This window comes from Phoca vitulina, unplaced genomic scaffold (assembly GCF_004348235.1).
Source record: "Phoca vitulina isolate PV1807 unplaced genomic scaffold, GSC_HSeal_1.0 scaffold2, whole genome shotgun sequence".
Classification (NCBI taxonomy): domain Eukaryota; kingdom Metazoa; phylum Chordata; class Mammalia; order Carnivora; family Phocidae; genus Phoca; species Phoca vitulina.
Window position 1 is genome coordinate 6046599 of NW_022589705.1, and position 19186 is coordinate 6065784.

General features: G+C 34.7%; 1 protein-coding gene across 1 annotated transcript in view; it reads right to left on the reverse strand.

Moving 5' to 3' along the window:
- Positions 1-3089: 3089 nt before the first annotated feature.
- Positions 3090-19186, reverse strand: part of SYCP1 (synaptonemal complex protein 1) — a 144515-nt gene continuing 128418 nt past the window's right edge. Inside the window, exons 28-31 of the mRNA XM_032415677.1 lie at positions 13945-14124; positions 9812-9955; positions 3433-3522; positions 3090-3313 (exon numbers count right to left, since the gene is read on the reverse strand). Of these exons, the coding sequence (XP_032271568.1) occupies positions 3176-3313; positions 3433-3522; positions 9812-9955; positions 13945-14124 (552 nt within the window). The 3' untranslated portion in view covers positions 3090-3175. The remainder of the gene's footprint in view (positions 3314-3432; positions 3523-9811; positions 9956-13944; positions 14125-19186) is intronic.

A 19186-nucleotide genomic window follows, 5' to 3' on the forward strand; every position in this document is an offset into this window, starting at 1 on the left:
GATTTCACTGGTGAATTCTATCAAACATTAAAAAGTATAGTCTTTTTTTTCCTACAACAAAAGGCCATTTGTCATTTTTATAAACAGATAAAACAGGTGTGAGTGTGGTGAGGTGAGGTGTAAATTAAAGTCCAGGTGGGACTTTATTATACTTTATTATATATACTGAAAAGTATATATATCATCCCATTTTCATAAATTAACCATGACCAGAGAATCCTGTGTGCATACATGCATATGTGAAAATATGTAATTAAGTACATTATATTTATTATCGACATCTATCTGTCACTGAGAAAAATAGGAAAGATTTTTTTTCCCTTAGGAGAGGGAGATTTGGCAGAGGGGGGCCCTGATGTGTGTAGTGAGGGGAAGAAAGAGGGTGAGGACGAAAGCAAAAGGGGGGAAAAAAGAGGGCACTAAGATTTTATAGGATTATATTTATGTACTGATGTAAATTATGTATATGCATATAGAAAATCAAGTCATTTTTCAAAACTATCTTTTCCTTTTAATTTTGATTGCTTTTATGATTGCCTCAAATTACTGATCTGTTGAAATTAAATCTTTTCAGTTCCCTCCAGCTCTAAACTCTATGATTTCATAACTTAAAAAATATTAAGTCTTATCTGTCTCCTACTTGTTATTGCCTATTTCCAACCCAGAGCTGACCTGCCACTGATTAAAGTTCTGGATGTACTTCTATAGCCTGTGGACTATTAATTATACTGAATTCAGGTTGCCTGAATTATAAATAATTTATTTCTAACCTTTATATCAACCAAAGCAAGTTGCTCTTTGACATCATGAATTTACATTTACATGAAGTGGGAGACATTTTATTACTGTTAAAGTGACAAAATCATGGATATTTTTCTTAGGCTAGGTATTAGATATAATCTGAAAGTCTGGAACTTAAATTCTTAGTCTAAGAAATCTTCCCATATCCCACCTGGACTATTTCAATAGCTGCAATAGCTTCACCCTGTTCCAATTTACCTTTAATGAGCTTTCTAAAGATTGCTATTTCTTCTGCCTTAATTTTCTCTTGTCCTTCTTATACACCTATAACATTTTTTTTTTTAAAGAGAGAGCGAGCATGTGAGTTGGGTGGGGAAGGGTAGAGGGAGAGAGAGAATCTTAAGCAGGCTCCACACTCAGGAGAGAGCCCGAGGCAGGGCCCAGTCTCACAACCCTGAGATCGTGACCTGAGCAGAAATCAAGAGTCAGTCACCCAACTGACTGACCCACCCAGGCACCCCTATAGTATTCTTATTTATGTCCAAAACTCATCTCTTCTAGAAGGCCTCAGAAGCCAAAACATGAAATTACCTTTCATGTCTCTGTACCTTACATTTACATACTGTTGAGTTACTTACATTATGATTCAATTGTTTACACATTTATGTTTTTATTATGTTCAGTTAGCCACCATATAGTACATCATTAGTTTTTGATGTAGTGTTCAAAGATTCATCAGTTGCATATAACACCCAGTGTGCATCACAACATGTGCCCTCCTTAATACCGATCAACCTGGCTACCCCATCCCTCCCCTCCCTGAAACCCTCAGTTTGTTTCCTGGGGTCCATAGTCTCTCACGGTTTGTTTCTCTCTCTGATTCCCACCCCTTCAGTTTTCCCTCCCTTCCCCTATGGTCTTCTGTGCTATTCCTTATGTTCCATATATGAGTGAAACCATATGATAATTGACTTTCTCTGCTTGACTTCTTTCACTTAGCATAATCTCCTCCAGTCCCATCCATGTTGATGTAAAAGTTGGGTATTCATCCTTTCTGATGGCTGAGTAATATTCCATTGTATATATGGACCACATCTTCTTTATCCATAAAGAGGGCATTCAGTCCCAAGCTTTAAATGGCATGTATATGCCAATGACTACTAAATAATGACCCTCCTGGAGAACTGCAGATTCATTTGTTCAATGACCTACTCAACTGCTCCACTTAGATATCTGAGATATCTCAACTATTACATAGTGCCTCCCCCCCCAAAAAATATTACATAGCTTAAAATAGAACTTCAAGACCCAACTTTGCTCCTTCTCTCCCTCACCTCATTCTTATTTCAGGCCATTATGTCAGCAAATCTTTTTGGTGTTTTTCCCCTTTTGCAGCAACCTTGGAAGCCAGTTGTTGAGCAAGGCAGAACTAAAAGTTGGAAGGAGCCAGGTTTTCTGAATCACTGCCTGAGGAATGCTGCTCTCTAAATATGAACATTTATGTTGGACTTTAGAGAAGTGAGAAGTTGATGAATGATCAGTCAGAGAAGCTAGCATTACCTCAACTAATACACTTGTCTTGTTTTATTTTAAAATGTTTGAAAATACATAGCTTCAAATATGAAATATCACATTATCAAGACTAATAATGCTCTAAAAAATACTTGCTCAGGAGACTAATTATAAGATTTCAATTAAGATATCAGAAGCAGAAGTCCCAAAGCCATATCCAGGTTTATTTATTCATTGTCTATTTCCCTCACTAAAATGTAAGCTCTAGAAGAACATAGGGTTTATTTTTCTGTTTTGTTCATTGTCATATCTCCAGTATCTAGAACTGTACTTGACTCTTAGTGGGCACTCAATAAATATTTGCTTAAATTAATGAGTGTTGAATAAATAATGTTAGGAAGCCATACTGGTATAGTCTTTTTTTTCCTACAACAAAAGGCCATTTGTCAATTTTATAAACAGATAAAACTGTTTCAGAACTGTGAAACTTCAACAAAATGACCTTAAGATTTAAAAATAAATATCAACATTGTGATCAGCTGTCCAGATGACCTCACAGAATCAATGAAAAGCATTTATTTGCATCAAGATATTTTAATAAAGAATGAAGAATAAATCTCAATGGATTCCTAGCAGTCAGTGGATAACTTTACAAATCTGAAAAATTAGCTAAAACAGTTTTCATGAATACAAGAAAAGGTAAAAACAAAACATAATCATCTTATTATTGTAATAGAATTACAAGTTTTCAGGTAACATGTGGTAATTTAGGCCAAAACATAAAAATCATAAAAAACAAATTATGTAAATATAAAAAAATCTCAATGTCAGAAAATGTTTGGCTCTTCAGAAAATAAAACATTTTTAAGTTGACTATAAATTTGATGTTATTAGGCTCCTTAATCACATTGATTTTCTGAAATTAAACAAATAGCTTTTCTGCATCCTTTAGTTTTTTTTTCCTATCCATTTTAGCAATTACAGCCCAACGATCTTCCCGCATTTTCCTCATAGCTCCAAACTTCAGCGTAGATCCAGGGGTTGTTAGAGATGAAGGGGTCTGAATACAAAATCAAATCAAATCAAAATATGTTTAATTTAAAAAGATAAAGTCCAGCTTTTGAAATTTGCTTTCTGAAGTAAAAATTTAAAACTACCTTTAAAAAAAAAATAAACTACCTTTTTTGGTGTTCTGACACAAAGATGAGAAGTTGTTGGATTATTATTCTTGTATAATTTTTTCAGTGTCTCTTCTTCTGAAACCATGCTCTTAAAGAAAAATACAAAATTATAATTTGGGGTCTGTCATCACTAATATTAAAATTTTGTCTACATATCACAGAGAGGAGGAGAAAGACAAGGAAGGAAAGGGAGGAAGAAAGGAGGTAAAAGAAGGGAGAGGAGAAAGAAGAGAGAAAAAAGAAGAAAAACTGAAGACAATGACAAAATACTCAATCTTCCAAACAAGGACATGGATTTATATTCTATTAACTATATTGTATTATATGAAATACTAATATCTATACTGTATTATATGAAATACAACATGTATATGAATAGTACTTTTCTACTTCTACTTCAGTTTGTCTTTATACTACTACTTTTCCTTCCACTTTCCCTCCACCTATCTACTCAAACTCACACTTTAGCCTTATAATAAGCATCTATAATCCTATAAAAATTATGTTATCAACTATCAATTTATGGGTATTGTAATTCCCCCAAGTAATAATAGCTAACACTTACTTAGTACTTTCTTTATGTTAGGTGGTGTTTTAAGCACTTTGCATATTTTAATTAGTTTTAATCCTCACAATAATTTTAATAAATTAGGTATACCATTATTATCCCCTTTTAAAGATGAAGAACTGAGACAAGAAATGTTAAGTACTTTGCCTAAGATTACACAGCTAGTTAAGAGGTGGAGCCAGGATTCAAATCCAGATAGGCTGGCTCTAGAAATCCACTTCCTTAATGAATATGCTACACAGATTTAGTCTGGTAAGCAATCAGTTCACATTCCTTTCCTGCTCACTAATGTCACATTTACAGAGGTCTCATGAATAAAAATATTCAAACAGATTTTCATGAACTCTAAGATTTTAGCAGAATTCAGTAAGTCATAAAAAGCTGCCTTTTCAAATACACTCAGAACCACTATGTATCAACTGACCAGCTTTAAAAAGAAAATTTTAAAATCTTGTAAACTATCATTAAAATTTTACTCAGTGCATAGTAATTAATTATTCATTAATGACTTCCCATATAAAAATAATTAACCCAATTTAAAACAAAACCATATCTGTCCTTATAACTCTGCAACAATCATCTTTTCATGTGCTTATTGGCCATTTGTATATCCTCTTTGGAGAAATGTCTATTCAAGTCCTTTGCCCATTTTTAAATCGGGTTGTATGGTTTTTGTTGTTGAGTTATGGGAGTTTTTTATGTATTCCATACATTTATCCCTTTTCAGATATCTGATTTGAAAATATTTTCTGCTATTCTTTAGCTTGTCTTTTGATTTTTTTAATGGTGTCCTTTGATGCACAAAAAGTCTTAATTTTGAAGTCAAATCTATCAGTTTTCTCTTTTCTTGCCTGTGCTTTTGGTGTCATACCCATGAGGCCCTTGCTAAATTTGAGGTCATGAAAATTTCCCCAATATTTTCTTCTGAGAGTTTCATAGTTCTACCCTTAAGTTTTGGTTTTTGATCCATTTTGAGTCAATTTTTATATATGGTATAGAGTCCAACTTCATTCTTTTGCATGTGGATAACCAATATCCAGTTCTAACACCATTAGCTGGAAAAAAAAAATGTCCTTTCCCCCACTGAATGGCCTTGGCACTCTCGTCAAAAATCAACTGACTATATATGTGAGAATTTATTTCTGGGTTCCTTTATTCCATTGGTCTATATATCTGCCCTTATCCTAGTACTAATCTGTTTAAATTACTAGCTTTGTAGGAAGTTTCAAGGTCAAGAACTATGAGTCCTCCAACATTACCCTTCTTTTCCAAAAGTGTTTTAGCTATTTGGGGACCCTTGCAATTCTATATGAATTTTAGTATCAGATTTTCCATTTCTGCCAAAAAGCTGTTGGAATTTTGATAGAGATTGCACTGAATTTGTGGACTGCTTTGGGTAGTACTGACATTTTTTAAATTATGTTCAATTAGCCAGCATATAGGACATCTTAACATGTTAAAGACTTAACATCCATAAACACAGAATTTTTTCCTAATTCTTTAGGTCTTCTTTAATTACCTTCAGCAATGTTTTGTAGTTTTCACTGTATTTCAATATTTCACCTTCTTGGTTGGGTTTGTTCCTAGATATTCTATTTGTTTAGATGATACCATATATGGATTTTTTTCTTAATTTTCCTTAATTTCCTTTTGGATTAATCATTGCTGGTGTATAAAAACATAATCAATGTCATGTGTTCTTATACCCCTCCACATTGCTGAATTCATTTATTAGCTCTACTAGCCTTCTTGTGGAGTCTTCGTGATTTTCATTGGATAGGATTATGGCATCTGCAAATAGTTTTACCTCATTCTCATTTGTATGTCTGCTTTCTTTTTCTCTCCCTTTGTTTTTTGTCTAATAGTCTAATAGCTCTGGCTAGAACTTCCAGTACAATGCTTACTAGCAGTGGTGAAAGTGGACATCCTTGTCTGGTTCTTAACTTAAGGGGTAAGTTTTCAATCTTTCACCATTGAGCATGAATTAGCTGCAAGTTTTCATTAAGTATTTTTTTATCATGCTGAGGAATTGTTCCTCTATTCCTAGCTTTATGAGTTTCTATCATGCAAAAATGTTGGATTTTGTCAAATGCTTTTTCTGTACTAATTGAGATGATCATATGGGATTTTTTCCCCTTCATTCTATTAATGGTGACATATTACATTGGTTTTCTTATATTGAACCACCCTGGAATTTCTTGGGATAAATCCCACTTGGTCATGGTGAATAGCACTTTTAATATGATGTGGAATTTGACTTGCTAATATTTTGTTGAGGATTTTTACTCTGACATTCATAAAGGACAATGGTCTTTAATTTTCTTTTCTAGTAATGTCTTTATCTTACTTTGGTATCAAGGTAGTGCTGGCCTCATAGAATGAGTTATCAAGAGTTCTTGCTTCAATTTTTTGAAGTCTGAGAAGGTTAGGTCCTCAAATGTTTGATACAATCTATCAATGAAGCCATTTGGTCCAGGACTTTTCTTTGAGAGGTTTTTGATGACTAAGTCAAATTCTTTACTGACTATAGATAGGCTGTTGAGGTTTTATATTTCTTTTTTTTTTTTTTAAAGATTTTATTTATTTATTTGAGAGAGAATGAGAGCCCAAGAGCAAGAGAGGGAAGAGGATCAGAGGGAGAAGCAGACCCCCTGCTGAGCAGGGAGCCCGATGTGGGACTCGATCCCGGGACTCCAGGATCATGACCTGAGCCGAAGGCAGTCGCTTAACCAACTGAGCCACCCAGGCGCCCCTCTTCTTGAATCAGTTTAATTGGTGTGTTTCAGGGATTTTACCCATTTGTCCATTTCTTCTAAGTTATGAAATTTGTTAGCATATATTCACAGTATTTTCTTTTTATCTCTAAATAATTAGTAATAATGTACCCACTTTGCATTTCTGATTCTAGTTATTCACATCTTCTTAGTCTAGCTAAAGATTTGTCAAATTTTTTAAATCTTTTCAAATAAACAAATTTTGGTTTCATTGATTTTCTCTATTGTTTTCTATTCTCTAATTTGTTTATCTCCCCTTGAATCTTCATTATTTCCTTCCTCCTGCTAGCTTTGGGTTTAGTTTGCTCTTCTTTTTCTAGTTCCATAAAGTGTAACGTTATTGATTTGAGATCTTTCTTTTTTAATGTAGGAATTTGGAGCTATACATTTCCCTCTGAGCTTTTGCTGTAACACATAAGTTTTGGTATATTGTGTTTTCATTTTTATTCATATCTAAGTCTTAATTTCCCTTGTGATTTCTTCTTTGATCCACTAGTTGATTAAAAGTGTGTTAATTTCAGGATGCCTAGGTGGCTCAGTTAGGCATCTGACTCTTGATTTCGACTCAGATCTCAGGGTCCTGGGATCAAGCCCCACATCAGGCTCCCTGCTCAGCAGGGAGTGTGTTTCTCCCTTCACCCTCTGCCTCCTACCCCCTCCTGCCGATGCTGTCTTTCTCTCTCTCTGTCAAATGAATAAATAAAATTTTTAAAAAAGAGACATAGACATGTGAATCTTATAACTGAATATGTCTGCAAATCAGATTATTCCCTTTCCCCAGGGTTTGCTGTAGTGAGTTAGTTTTGTTTTGCTTTATGTTGTACAAGTTTCTGTGCCAGGGACTAGCCTGGGTTAAAAATTTGAGATCTTCTTAGGTTTTTTGTGAGCCTGTCTTTCCATGGGCATGTGCAGTGCTTTTAAATATCCCAAAAATGTGATTGCTCTTGATGTCCTAGTTCTTAAAATGTCTGATCCTCCAAAGAAAAAAAGTGGAAAAAAAAAAAAAAAAAAAACAGGTACAATTCATTTAAATCCTCTGTAAGACACTTTCTGCCAGTGAGGGTTGAAATAGTGGCAGCCAGTTTCTGTGCCTGCACAGTGATGAGAAGCAGCAATGATAATACAGAACACTGAATCTTGATACTCAGAGAAAAAGTCCATATTGCTCACCCTGGCTACAGCAAGACATGAGCATGGCTGCCTGCCACAGGACTATGGATTGGATGACAGGTAGTCACTACCATTCTTAAGGCTGAAATTGACCAAAATTAACTGAAGTTGCAAGCATTCAAATAGTCTCCAGAGTTCCAAAACAGTTACTTCAGACAGTTTCTGCAAGTACAATTGCTGTTTAGGTAGAGAAATAAATTTGTGGTATTTCCTACTCCCCCATCTTCTCTAAGGTTACTCTAGACAATCCATTTTTAAATCTAACTTTTTATAATTATTTGAATGTTCACCAAAATTTAAATGCAACAATAAGAAAATTACAAAAATAGTAACTTCAAATGATAACTATAACCAAATAAATGGACTGTGAAGTGTCTTTTTAGGCAAGTATAAATAGTTGTGCATACTTATATAATACTATAGTATGTTTACTGTGTTACAAAGTTGTGATGCTCCTTTTAAAAATGAAACCATGAGTCATTCTGAATCTCAGCTAAGAAACTGGCCTAAATTCACACTGCTAGAAAAATAGTATGGATTCCAACCCTGGACTGTCTAATTCCAGAGCTCATAGTCTTTCTACTAATTCTCCTTACATTTCTATATATCTGGACTTCAGTTTGAGCTGGCAGTTATTATGTATAATGACTTACATAGGCTACGGAGCTAAACTGTGTTCCAATTTTTCTCCATGCCTTACTAGCTATGTGATCTTGGGCAAGGTACCTGTGTGACTTAGTTTTCTCATCTGTAAAATGAAAAGAGCAACATTGTGTATGCTTCTAATATGAGACTGTTCTAAAAAATAATCTATATAGTCTTTGCAACAGTGCTTGGTTCAGAGTTTTAATCATTAAAATGTTAATCATCCTCTATAAAACAAAGAGATACTTAGGTAGGGATTCTATAAATTAACTTCAATAATTAGAGTTTTAAGACTTCAGCTCCTCATTATTCCAGAACAAATGAAAACAGAGGGTCCCAAAGCAGTAAAAAAGCTTGAAGGATCTCAAAAGATATAAGTGGCAATAATGAAATAAACTAGTGCCTTTAACTGGAATTTTGTAATTAAGAATCTTTGGTATATTGTTCATTTTGTGTGATGAGGTTTGTTTTTAAATTAAATGAATCTAAATTTAATTATTCTCAATAAATCAATATTATTACTTTAGAAAATACTGGTATGTGTGGATACACTCATGGCAGGGAATAATTAGTAATACAAACTACTAGGGATAATATCTTCCTTAAACAACTCATCTTTAATACATTAACTCTTTAAGAATGATAAAAATATTATACTTGTCAACCAATACCTTGATATAGATTTCAACCAATATATAAAATAAGGAACATGTATTATACATAAAATCAAGAGGGTCCCTAAATAACAAATTTAGCCATAGCAAGATTCACCTAACCAATATTTATTTGGAAGGAAGGAAGGAAGGAAAGAAAGAAAAAAGAAAAGAAAGAAAGAGAAGAAGGAGAGAGAAAAGAGAAAAGAAAGAGAAAAAGAAAAAGAAAGAAAAAGAAAAAGAAAAAAAGAAACAAAAAAAGAAAAAGAGTATGTGGTAAAAACTCCTTTATAACACTCTGCTGGTAAACAAGATGGTTTAATCATCTCATGTGCCAACTATGTTATATCAAGTATTTCAAAATGCCATGTTTTCTGAAGTTAGATTATTTAAACCCTATTTCTCCAAAATGCTGCAAAAGCATAGGGTTCTGTGTTATATAGAGTTCTATATTTTCATATTGCAATGGTAAGTACTATGTGTATATATTATACATATACATTAAAAAATAATGTGTAAAAATAATAATGTAAACAAGTAATAAATACTGATTTGTGGTGTTTTTACCAAAAGATCAGTCGTTTCTGAGCTATCCGAATTAATATCAAACTCAAAGACCATTTTTCTCTTTTTATTACTTTCTTCCATGGGTACATTCTTGTTTTCTCTTTGCTGAATTTTTAGTTTCGTTGGTGTCTTCACAGTATATGCCTATCCAAAAAGAAAAACAACATATTATCCCATCAAAAAAAAACCTATATTATTAATAAACACAAGTTGAATCTTCAGTAATAACTCTCCATTATTAGTGGGATGTAGAGATTTTTTATAAGAATTTCATTCAGATACTTTTGATACTAAAACTTCTAACTTTCTTCAAACAATTTATAATAGTGGACTTTTTCTTTGCCCTTCCCTTCTACTTACTGAATAAAATAATGGCAGGAGAGAGGTGGGGAGACAGACTCTCCAGCATCAGCAGTCAACAATCTTAAGAAAAGAGGGACTTTGATTTTTCTAACAATAATTAAGACCAAAGAACTGAATGAGCTTTGCTCTTTCTACAAAAATCCTTACGGATTTATGAGAAATTAGGTATGCTTATATTTTGTTCATAAAGTAATTCACATTAGTCAATGTTTAGTACTCCATATTACCCTGTAAGTTTTATAACTTTTTTAAAAGTATCTTTAAAAAGTTAGGGCAGTGACATCAGCAAAAATGGCAGAGTAAGGTATTCCAAAAATTTGCTCTTTCATAAAGCAATAAAAATACTAGTAAAATGGTCAAAGTCAGCTTTTTCAGAACTCTGGAAATTAACCAAAAGCTTGCCACAAACTGTAGTGCTTATTTTTTTTAATGGCTGAACCTCTGTAAGAACAGCAAGATTTGTGGTGTTTTAACTTTTCTTTATCCCAGCCCCTGTGCTCTATGTTACCCTTAAAAAAATAACATCCCACACTCTTGGTCCAGCCTGAGACCACTAGATAGAGCAGAACAGAATTGAGAGCTCTTTCAAAGCTTTATTCCCAAAAAGTTGTCATTATTTTAACATAGTGGTTCTCTGAAAGACCTCACTTACAAGGCTGTCTGTATTTAACCTGACTTAGAGTTCATTCAGTACAAAAAGCTTTCTCCTTGGTGTGAAGTACAGCATAGAATTTGTCAAAACAATTATAGGCAAGTGTTTTAACTTTGCAGCTCCATGAGGCAATAATTTTAACAGGGCAAATGACAGACTAATCAAAAACTTCAAAAGAACAGGTAGGAAATGAGACATCCACAGGGACTTTGAAAAGCTCTGACATTAATGGAAAAAATGAAATAAAATCTACAGTTAAAAGTGATGTACCAATGTATGTTTCCTAGTTTTGACAAATGTACATGGTAATGTAAGATGTTAACAATGTGGAAAATTGGGTGATAGATATAAAGGAATTCTCTATACTACCTTTGCAACTTTTCTATAAATCTAAAATTATGGTAAAAAAAATGTTCTTTTTAAAAAAAGTAAGGTCACCACATCCACGAGAATAGCTAAAATCAAAAAGATAAAAAAATACCATGTGGTGGCAAGGATGTGGAGCAACTAGAACTCTCATTCACTGCCAGCTAGGATGTAAAGTTGATGTAATGAATTTTTTGAAAAACATGACTGGCAGTGTGATACAATAAGAAATATATATTTAGTCTTTGTCCCTGGTTCCTGACACAGAACTTCTAAAACCCATGTAATTTCCCGAGTAATAGGGGTGATCAGGGCATCTTTTGGTACAATATTCGGTCTTTGTCCCCCTGTGTTAGGAGTCTTTTGTTATTCAAAATAAGCTCCTTTCAACTGGACCAGAGTTAATGCTAATGAAATAACTGGCAGTAAAGGGCTCCTAGATAACTTCAGGATGCTGGCTGGTCACCAGAAAAACCAAGGCTTGATTAGAAGTTTGCAACCCTTTCAGCTACACCCCTTGACCTCCTGGGAGTGGAGAGGGTTTGGAGATTGAGTTAAACACCAACGGCCAATGATTTAACCAGTCATGCTAGGTGATGAAACCTCCCTAAAAACCCCTAAATGATGGGGTTCTGAGAATTTCCATGTTGGCAAATACACAGAGGTACTGAAAGGGTGGTACTCCTGAAGAAAGCACTGAAGTTCTACACCCCCTCCCTCACACCTTGCCCCATTCATCTTTTCCATTTGGCTGTTTTTGAGTTGTATCCTTTATAATAAACTGGTAATAGTAAGTAAAGGAATCTCCTGAGTTCTGAGAATCATTCTAGCAAATTAGCAGACCTAAGGAGGGGGGTTATGGGAACCCCAATTTAGAGCCGGTTGGTCAGTAGTACAACAAGGGGCAAACCAGGATTGTAACTAGTGTCTGAAGTGGAAGCAGTCTTGTGGGACTGAACCCTTAACCTGTAGGGTCTACATTAACTCCAGGTAGTGTCAGAATTTAATCAAGTTGTAGGACAACTAGGTGGTGTCTGGAGAATCAGAGAACTGGCATGGGGAAAAAAAACCACATGTTTCATATCACAGTAAAAAAAAAAACAGCTCAGGCAGTATCTATTAAAATGGAACATATTATACATAACCCTATAACCCAGCAATTTCATTCCTAAAGACATACCCAACCAAAATGCATACAGGTCAAATACCAGAATTTTTATAGCACGACTATGCATAAAAGCCCAGTCTGGAAACTACCCAAAGTCCACTAACAATACAATAGATAAATAAACTATGGTACATCACACAATGGAATACTATATAGAAATATAAACGGAAAATCTACAACTTCAAGCAACAATATGGATGAGTCCCACAAACATAATATTAAGTGAAAAAAGTCAAAACAAAAATAATGATTCTATTTATAGAAAATTCAAAAACAGGGAAAAGAGAAAATACAAAAACAGGTACATCTAATATTAGAGTTGGAGCAGTATCTGGCCTTGGGGGAGAAGCCAGTGACAAAAAGGGAGGCAAGGTGATAGTAACATTCTGTGCTTTAATCTGAATGCTGGTTATAAAGTCATGTTTAGTTTGTGAAGAATCATCAAGTTGCATAATTAAGATCTGTGCATTTTTCTTGCATATATTTCAATATAAAGTTTTTTTTTTAAGTAAGGTCATTCTATACAAAGATCACTTCATATTCTGAATAATATAAATACAACAAAATAATTTTATGTAAAAGCCTCTCTAAGTTATGTAGTTTACTAATTTTCATAATTTCCACAGTGTGGATAATATTGTATACATAACAGGATGTGAGAGAGACTCTTCCTTTTGCTCTGGAATTGTCAACTGGGGCACAAAGCTGCAGAAAAGAAATGTTAGAAACCCATATTCTAAAGAAAGCAACCTATGGTTAAAGCCAGATCCTTCTCTAGGGCTTATTAAAAAGTGGTTAAACTGGCCCTACAATCACCAAACACCTCCTTTCTTCCCAGTTATTTTAAGAAAATTGGAAGGGAAAGGCATCAAATTTCAGCTTAGAGGGATAGAGAGAGGTCGAAATATTTTTCCCTTCAATTTCCAAGGCAGGTGAGGAGACAACTCTTAACAGCAGCCTAACAAAAAATAGGGGTGCCTTCAAGAAGGATTGGCATCTCATTCCCTCACTAGATATAAATTTAGGAAGAAATTTTATCTGTCTTTGTGTCTGGCTGGATAGTTTAGAGTAAAAAGAAATTAGAGAGAGACGGATGGTGGGAGGTGGGGTCAGAAATGTAGCATTCCGTACTGCTGTTTAGCATGGAAATGTTGAATGAATTCCCCATGGATTAAGTGAACATGTGAAAATAGCTAGTAATTGAGCCATCTTGGTGGTGGCACCTGATCCACCAAGGGCTGACTGCTAAGTAAAGGACTCTAGCAACAAGATGATACAAAGTAAACAGCAAAAGGAAGTAACTGGAGTGATACTGAAAAATGTTAAGTCAGAATCAGATTTCCCACATCAGGGAATGCCATCAGGTGAGTGACAGAAAGTTATGGAATCTGCCCAAAATGTCATTAAGATGTGGACAGTGATATTAAAAAACAAAACAAAAAACAAAACACTATTTCATGCTGGTATCACAAAAATTGAATTGGTTTTATATTTATATGTGTGATATCAGATATATGGTATATGATACCAGAACCTTCTTTAACTAAAAAAATTATGACCTTCTTAGAAACTTTAGCAACCAACCTTTGGTAATGGTGTAGATAAAGTACTTTTGGCAGATGTCCATAAATAGTCCCTTTTATCTTTGGATTTACCATGGTCAGCTGATGTGAAGTTTCGAGATATATTTTGTGAAGGAGCTGCTTTAGAATCAAATTTCCAATAATGAGTTTCAGGTGTTTCCAATAAAGGTGTCGGTATTTTCTATATTGAACAACAAAAGGAAATAAAATCATCACTACGTCATTTTAATTAAAGTGCAGCAATTAGTAGAAATAACACTGGAATAAACTAGAATTTATCCTCAAATTTATTATTAATTAGATAACTTTGAATAAATTATCCTTATCTTGTCACTTTATTTCCCCATTGAAGATGAAAATGGTATCTGCCTTTCTGTCTTCACAGAGCTGCTATGAAAAGAAATAAAATGTCTCAACTCTCTAACTGACTAAAAGTTGACGATTTGCTGAAGAGAAAAATCTCTATTCCTGCTGGCAAAGAGCCTTTCTTTGTGGTTCATTACAATAGTCTAAAAGCCAGAGGGCAGTTTATTCTCATTTCTATCCATTCTCTTTTATGCTTTCATATTTCCTCTCTCTCATCTATAAAAATATCAGCCTTTTCCTATCCACCAGGCTTACTCCCCACCAAAAAAAAGGAAAGAAAAGAAAGGAAAATAGCGAAGAAAAATAATAAAAGTAAAGAACCAGAAAAAATTTCCAGGAGGAGAAAAATGACTATTGTCTTCAATTCTGAAGATAAACAAATTACAAATTTACTCTAAATACTTAGACTTTATTTCAACTCAATTTCTTCCATTTTCTTTCTCTCTACCTTTATATGTATCTTCCCTTCAGACCTGACCTATCTTTCTAGTAAAAGTTCATAATAACCGCTTTAGTGGAATTGTGTTAGCTGCTTTCTAATTTTATCACTTCCTTTGATCACCACCATCTCCATGAATACAATCGTGGCAATTACAAGAAAAAAATGGAACACGCGTGCACACACATACACATACACACACACACACAGAGCTATTCTCAAAAGTTCAGTGGTTAAATCTGCAGTAAATTTAAGTTAGGAGGCTATAGAATGCAGGATTAAGAGGTGACCACATGTGCTATAAAAACACGGACTAATTGATGGATGAATAGATAAGGAAGATGTGGTATACACACACACACAGAAGAATATTACACAACTGTAAAAAAAGGATGAGATTGTGCCATCTGAGACACCATGGATGGACCTCAAGGGTATTATGCCCAACTGAAATAAATAAGATTGAGAAAGACAAATACCATATGATTTCACTCATGTGGAATCCAAAAAAACGGTTAAGTGAATAAACAAACAAAAAAGCAGAATCAGACGTATAAATGCACAGAACAAACTGATAGTTGTCAGATGTGAGGAAGATTGGCAAAACAGATGAAGGGAAATGGGAGATACAGGCTTCCAGTTAGGGAATGAATAAATCATGGGAATAAAAGGCACAGCATAAGGAAAACAGTCAATGATATTGTAATAGCAATGTAACAGAAGATCAGCATAATGTACAAACTTGTTGAATCACTATGTTGTACACCTGAACTTACGTAACACTGTGTGTGTGTGTGTGTGTGTGTGTGTGTGTGTGTGTATAACAATCATTGGACCAGGAGTCAAGTAATAGGCTCTTTTCTCCTGGATCTTATACTATCTTGCTGGGTGATATTAAGTAATCTCCAAGTATCTCTAGGCTTAAATTTATCCATCTATATAATCAAGGGACTAAAAGATGATTTGTAAGTTTCTGCCCAGTTCTAGTGATCTCAGTTCATAATCCTCTTTCCAGCAGGTACAAATTTTGGTAGCATTTTTTCACACAGTTGTATTTCTGTATTCTCCTTCCTATATATTTCTACATCATAGGTGATAATACAATTTTGATGAAAGCAAATTTTTTCTGCTGTTTTCATGGACAAATTTTTCTCTCCTCAAAAGCCTGAGAATGACAACTACACCACCTTGTGGCCAAGTCTGGGAATTTAACACTTCAGCCCGCTTGAAAGAAAATGCACCCCATTTCTAGAATACGGAAATAAACCTCTTCATAATAAGTCATAGAAATGCATGTACTTTCCTACAAGTCACATTCTTCTCTGAATGTTACATTTCCAGTGATGCATGTACAAGCATATCTCATTTCATTGCACTTCATTTTATTGCACTTCACAGATGCTGTGTTGTTTGGTGTTTTTGGTTTTTGCAAATTGGAAGGTTTGTGGCAACCCTGATCCAGGCAAGTCTATCAGCACCATTTTTCCAACAGCATTTGCTTGCTTAGTGTCACTTGTGTCACATCTTGGTAATTTTTTTTTCAAGATTTTATTTATTTATTTGACAGAGAGAGAAAGAGCACAAGCAGGCAGAGTGGCAGGCAGAGGGAGAGGGAGAAGCAGACTCCCTGCTGAGCAGGGAGCCGGATGCGGGGCTCGATCCCAGGACTTTGGGATCAAGACCAGAGCCGAAGGTAGACGTCTAACCGACTAAGCCACCCAAGCACCCCACATCTTGGTAATTCTTACAATATTTCAAATTTCTGCATTATTATTATTATATTTGTTATAGTAATCAGTGATTGGTGATCTTTGATGTTACTATTGTTTAGGGACACCATGAACCACATCCATATAAGATGGCAAACTTAACTTAAATGCTTTATGTGTTCTGGCTGCTCCACTGATGTACTATTCTCCATCTTTCTCCCTTTCCTTGAGCCTCCCTATTCCCTGAGACAAAACAAAACTGAAATTAGGCCCATCAATAACCCTACAATGGCTTCTATGTGTCCAAGTGAAAAAAAAGTCACCCATCTCTCACTTTAAATCAAAAGCTAGAAATGATTGAGCTTAGAGAGAGGAAGCCATGTTGAAAGCTGAGGTAGGCCAAAAGCTAGGCCTCTTGCACCAACCACTTAGCCAAGTTGTGAATGCAAAGGAAAAGTTCTTGAAGGATACTAAAAGTGCTACTTCCAGTGAGCACACAAATAAGAAAGTGAGACAGCCTTTACTGATATGGAGAAAGTTTTAGTGGTCTTGATACAAGATCAAACCAGTCATAATTCTACGTTAAGCCAAAACCTAATCTGGAGCAAGGCCCTAACTCTCTTCAATTCTGTGAAGGCGGAGAGAGTTGAGAAGCTGCAGAAGAAAAGTCTGAAGCTAGCAGAGGTTGGTTCATGAGATTTAAGGAAAGAAGCCGTTTCCATAACATAAAAGTGCAAGGTGAGGAGTGCCTGGGTGCCTCAGTCTTAGGTTAAGCATCTGCTTTGGCTCAGGTCATGATTCCAGGATCCTGGGATCCAGCCCCTCGTCAGGCTCCCTGCTCAGCGGGGAATCTGCTTCTCCCTCTCCCCTCTGCCCACCCCCCACTCATGCTCTCTCACTCTCTCTCAAATATATAAAATCTTAAAAAAAAAAAAAAAAAGTACAAGGTGAAGCAGGAAGTGTTAATGTAGAAGCTGCCGCAAGTTATCCAGAAGATCTAGCTAATTAAGTACTGAAGGCATCTACACTAAAGAGTTTCAAGGTAGGCAAAACAACCATATATTGGAATTTGATTCCATCTAGGACTTTCATAAGCAGAGAGAAGAAGTCAATGCCTGCCTTCAAAATTTCAAAGGACAGGCTGACTCCCTTATTAGGGACTAATGCAGCTGGTGACTTCAAGTTGAAGCCAGTGCTCATTAACCATCCTGAAAATCCTAGGGCCCTTTAAGAATATGATAAATCTACTTGCCTATGCTCTATAAATAAAACAACAAAGACTGGATGACAGCGTATCTGATTACAACCTGGTTTAACTAAATATATTAAGCCCACTGTTAAGACCTATTGCTCAGACAAAAAGATTCCTTTCAAAATATTATTGCTCATTGACAATGCACCTGGTTACCCAAGAGCTCTGATGGAGATGTACAAGATTAATGTTGTGATGCCTGCTAATACAACATCATTCTGCACCCCATGGATCAAGGAGTCATTCTTTCAAGTCTTATTATTTAATAAGAAATACATTTTGTAAGACTATAGCTGCCATAGATAGTGATTCTACTGATGATCTGGGAAAAGTAAATTGAAAGTCTTTTGAAAAGAATTCACCATTCTAGATGCCATCAAAAATATTTGTGATTCATCAGAAGAGGTCAAATATCAATATTAACAAGAATTCAGAAGAAGTTGATTCCAACCCTCATGGATGACTATAAGGAGTTCAAGACTTCCCTGACAGAAATAACTGCAGATGTGGTGGAAACAGTAAGAAAACTGGAATTAAAAGTGGAGCCTGAAGATGTAACTTAATGGCTGCAATCCCATGATAAAACTTTAACAAGTGAGGAGTCACTTCCTATGGATCAGCAAAAAGAAGTGGTTTCTTGAGATGAAATCTACTCCTGGTGAAGATGCTGTGAAGATTGTTGAAATGACAACAAAAGATTTAGAATATTATGTAAACTTAGTTGATAAATCAGCAGCAGCATTTGAGAGGATTTACTCTGATTTTGAAAGAAGTTCTACTGTGGGGTAAAATGCTATCAAACCGTTCGTGAAAGGAAGAGTCAATGAAGCAAACTTCATTGTTGTCTTATTTTACAAAATTGCCATGGTCATCCCAACTTTCAGCAACCATTACCCTTGATCAGTCAACAGCCATTAATATCAAGGCAAGACCCTCCACCAGCAAAAAGATTACAACTTATTGAAAGCTCACATGATGGTTAGCATTTTTAAGCAATACAATATTTTTTTAAAGATTTTATTTTTTTCCATTTTTTATTATGTTCAGTTAGCCAACATATAGTATTTTTAAATTAAAGTATGAACATTGTTTTTTAGACAAAATGCTATTGCACACTCAACAGACAATACAGTGTACATATAACTTTTATATGCACTGGGAAACCAAAAAATTCATTTTACTTGCTTTATTGTGATATTCACTTTGCTGCATTGGTCTGGAACTGAACCCACAAGATCAAGGTATGCCTGTATACATAATATTCACGATTTTCTGTTGTATTTTTATTTTTTTAAATTGAAGTAAAATTAACATATAGTATTATATTTGTTTCAGGTGTACAATATAATGATTCAACAATTCTATACATTACTCAGTCCTCATCGTTGTATTTTTTAAAACAAACACTTATATGGCATTTCCTATGTGCCAAGCACTATTTATTTACAAATGCCTTACAAATATTATCTCATTTAAT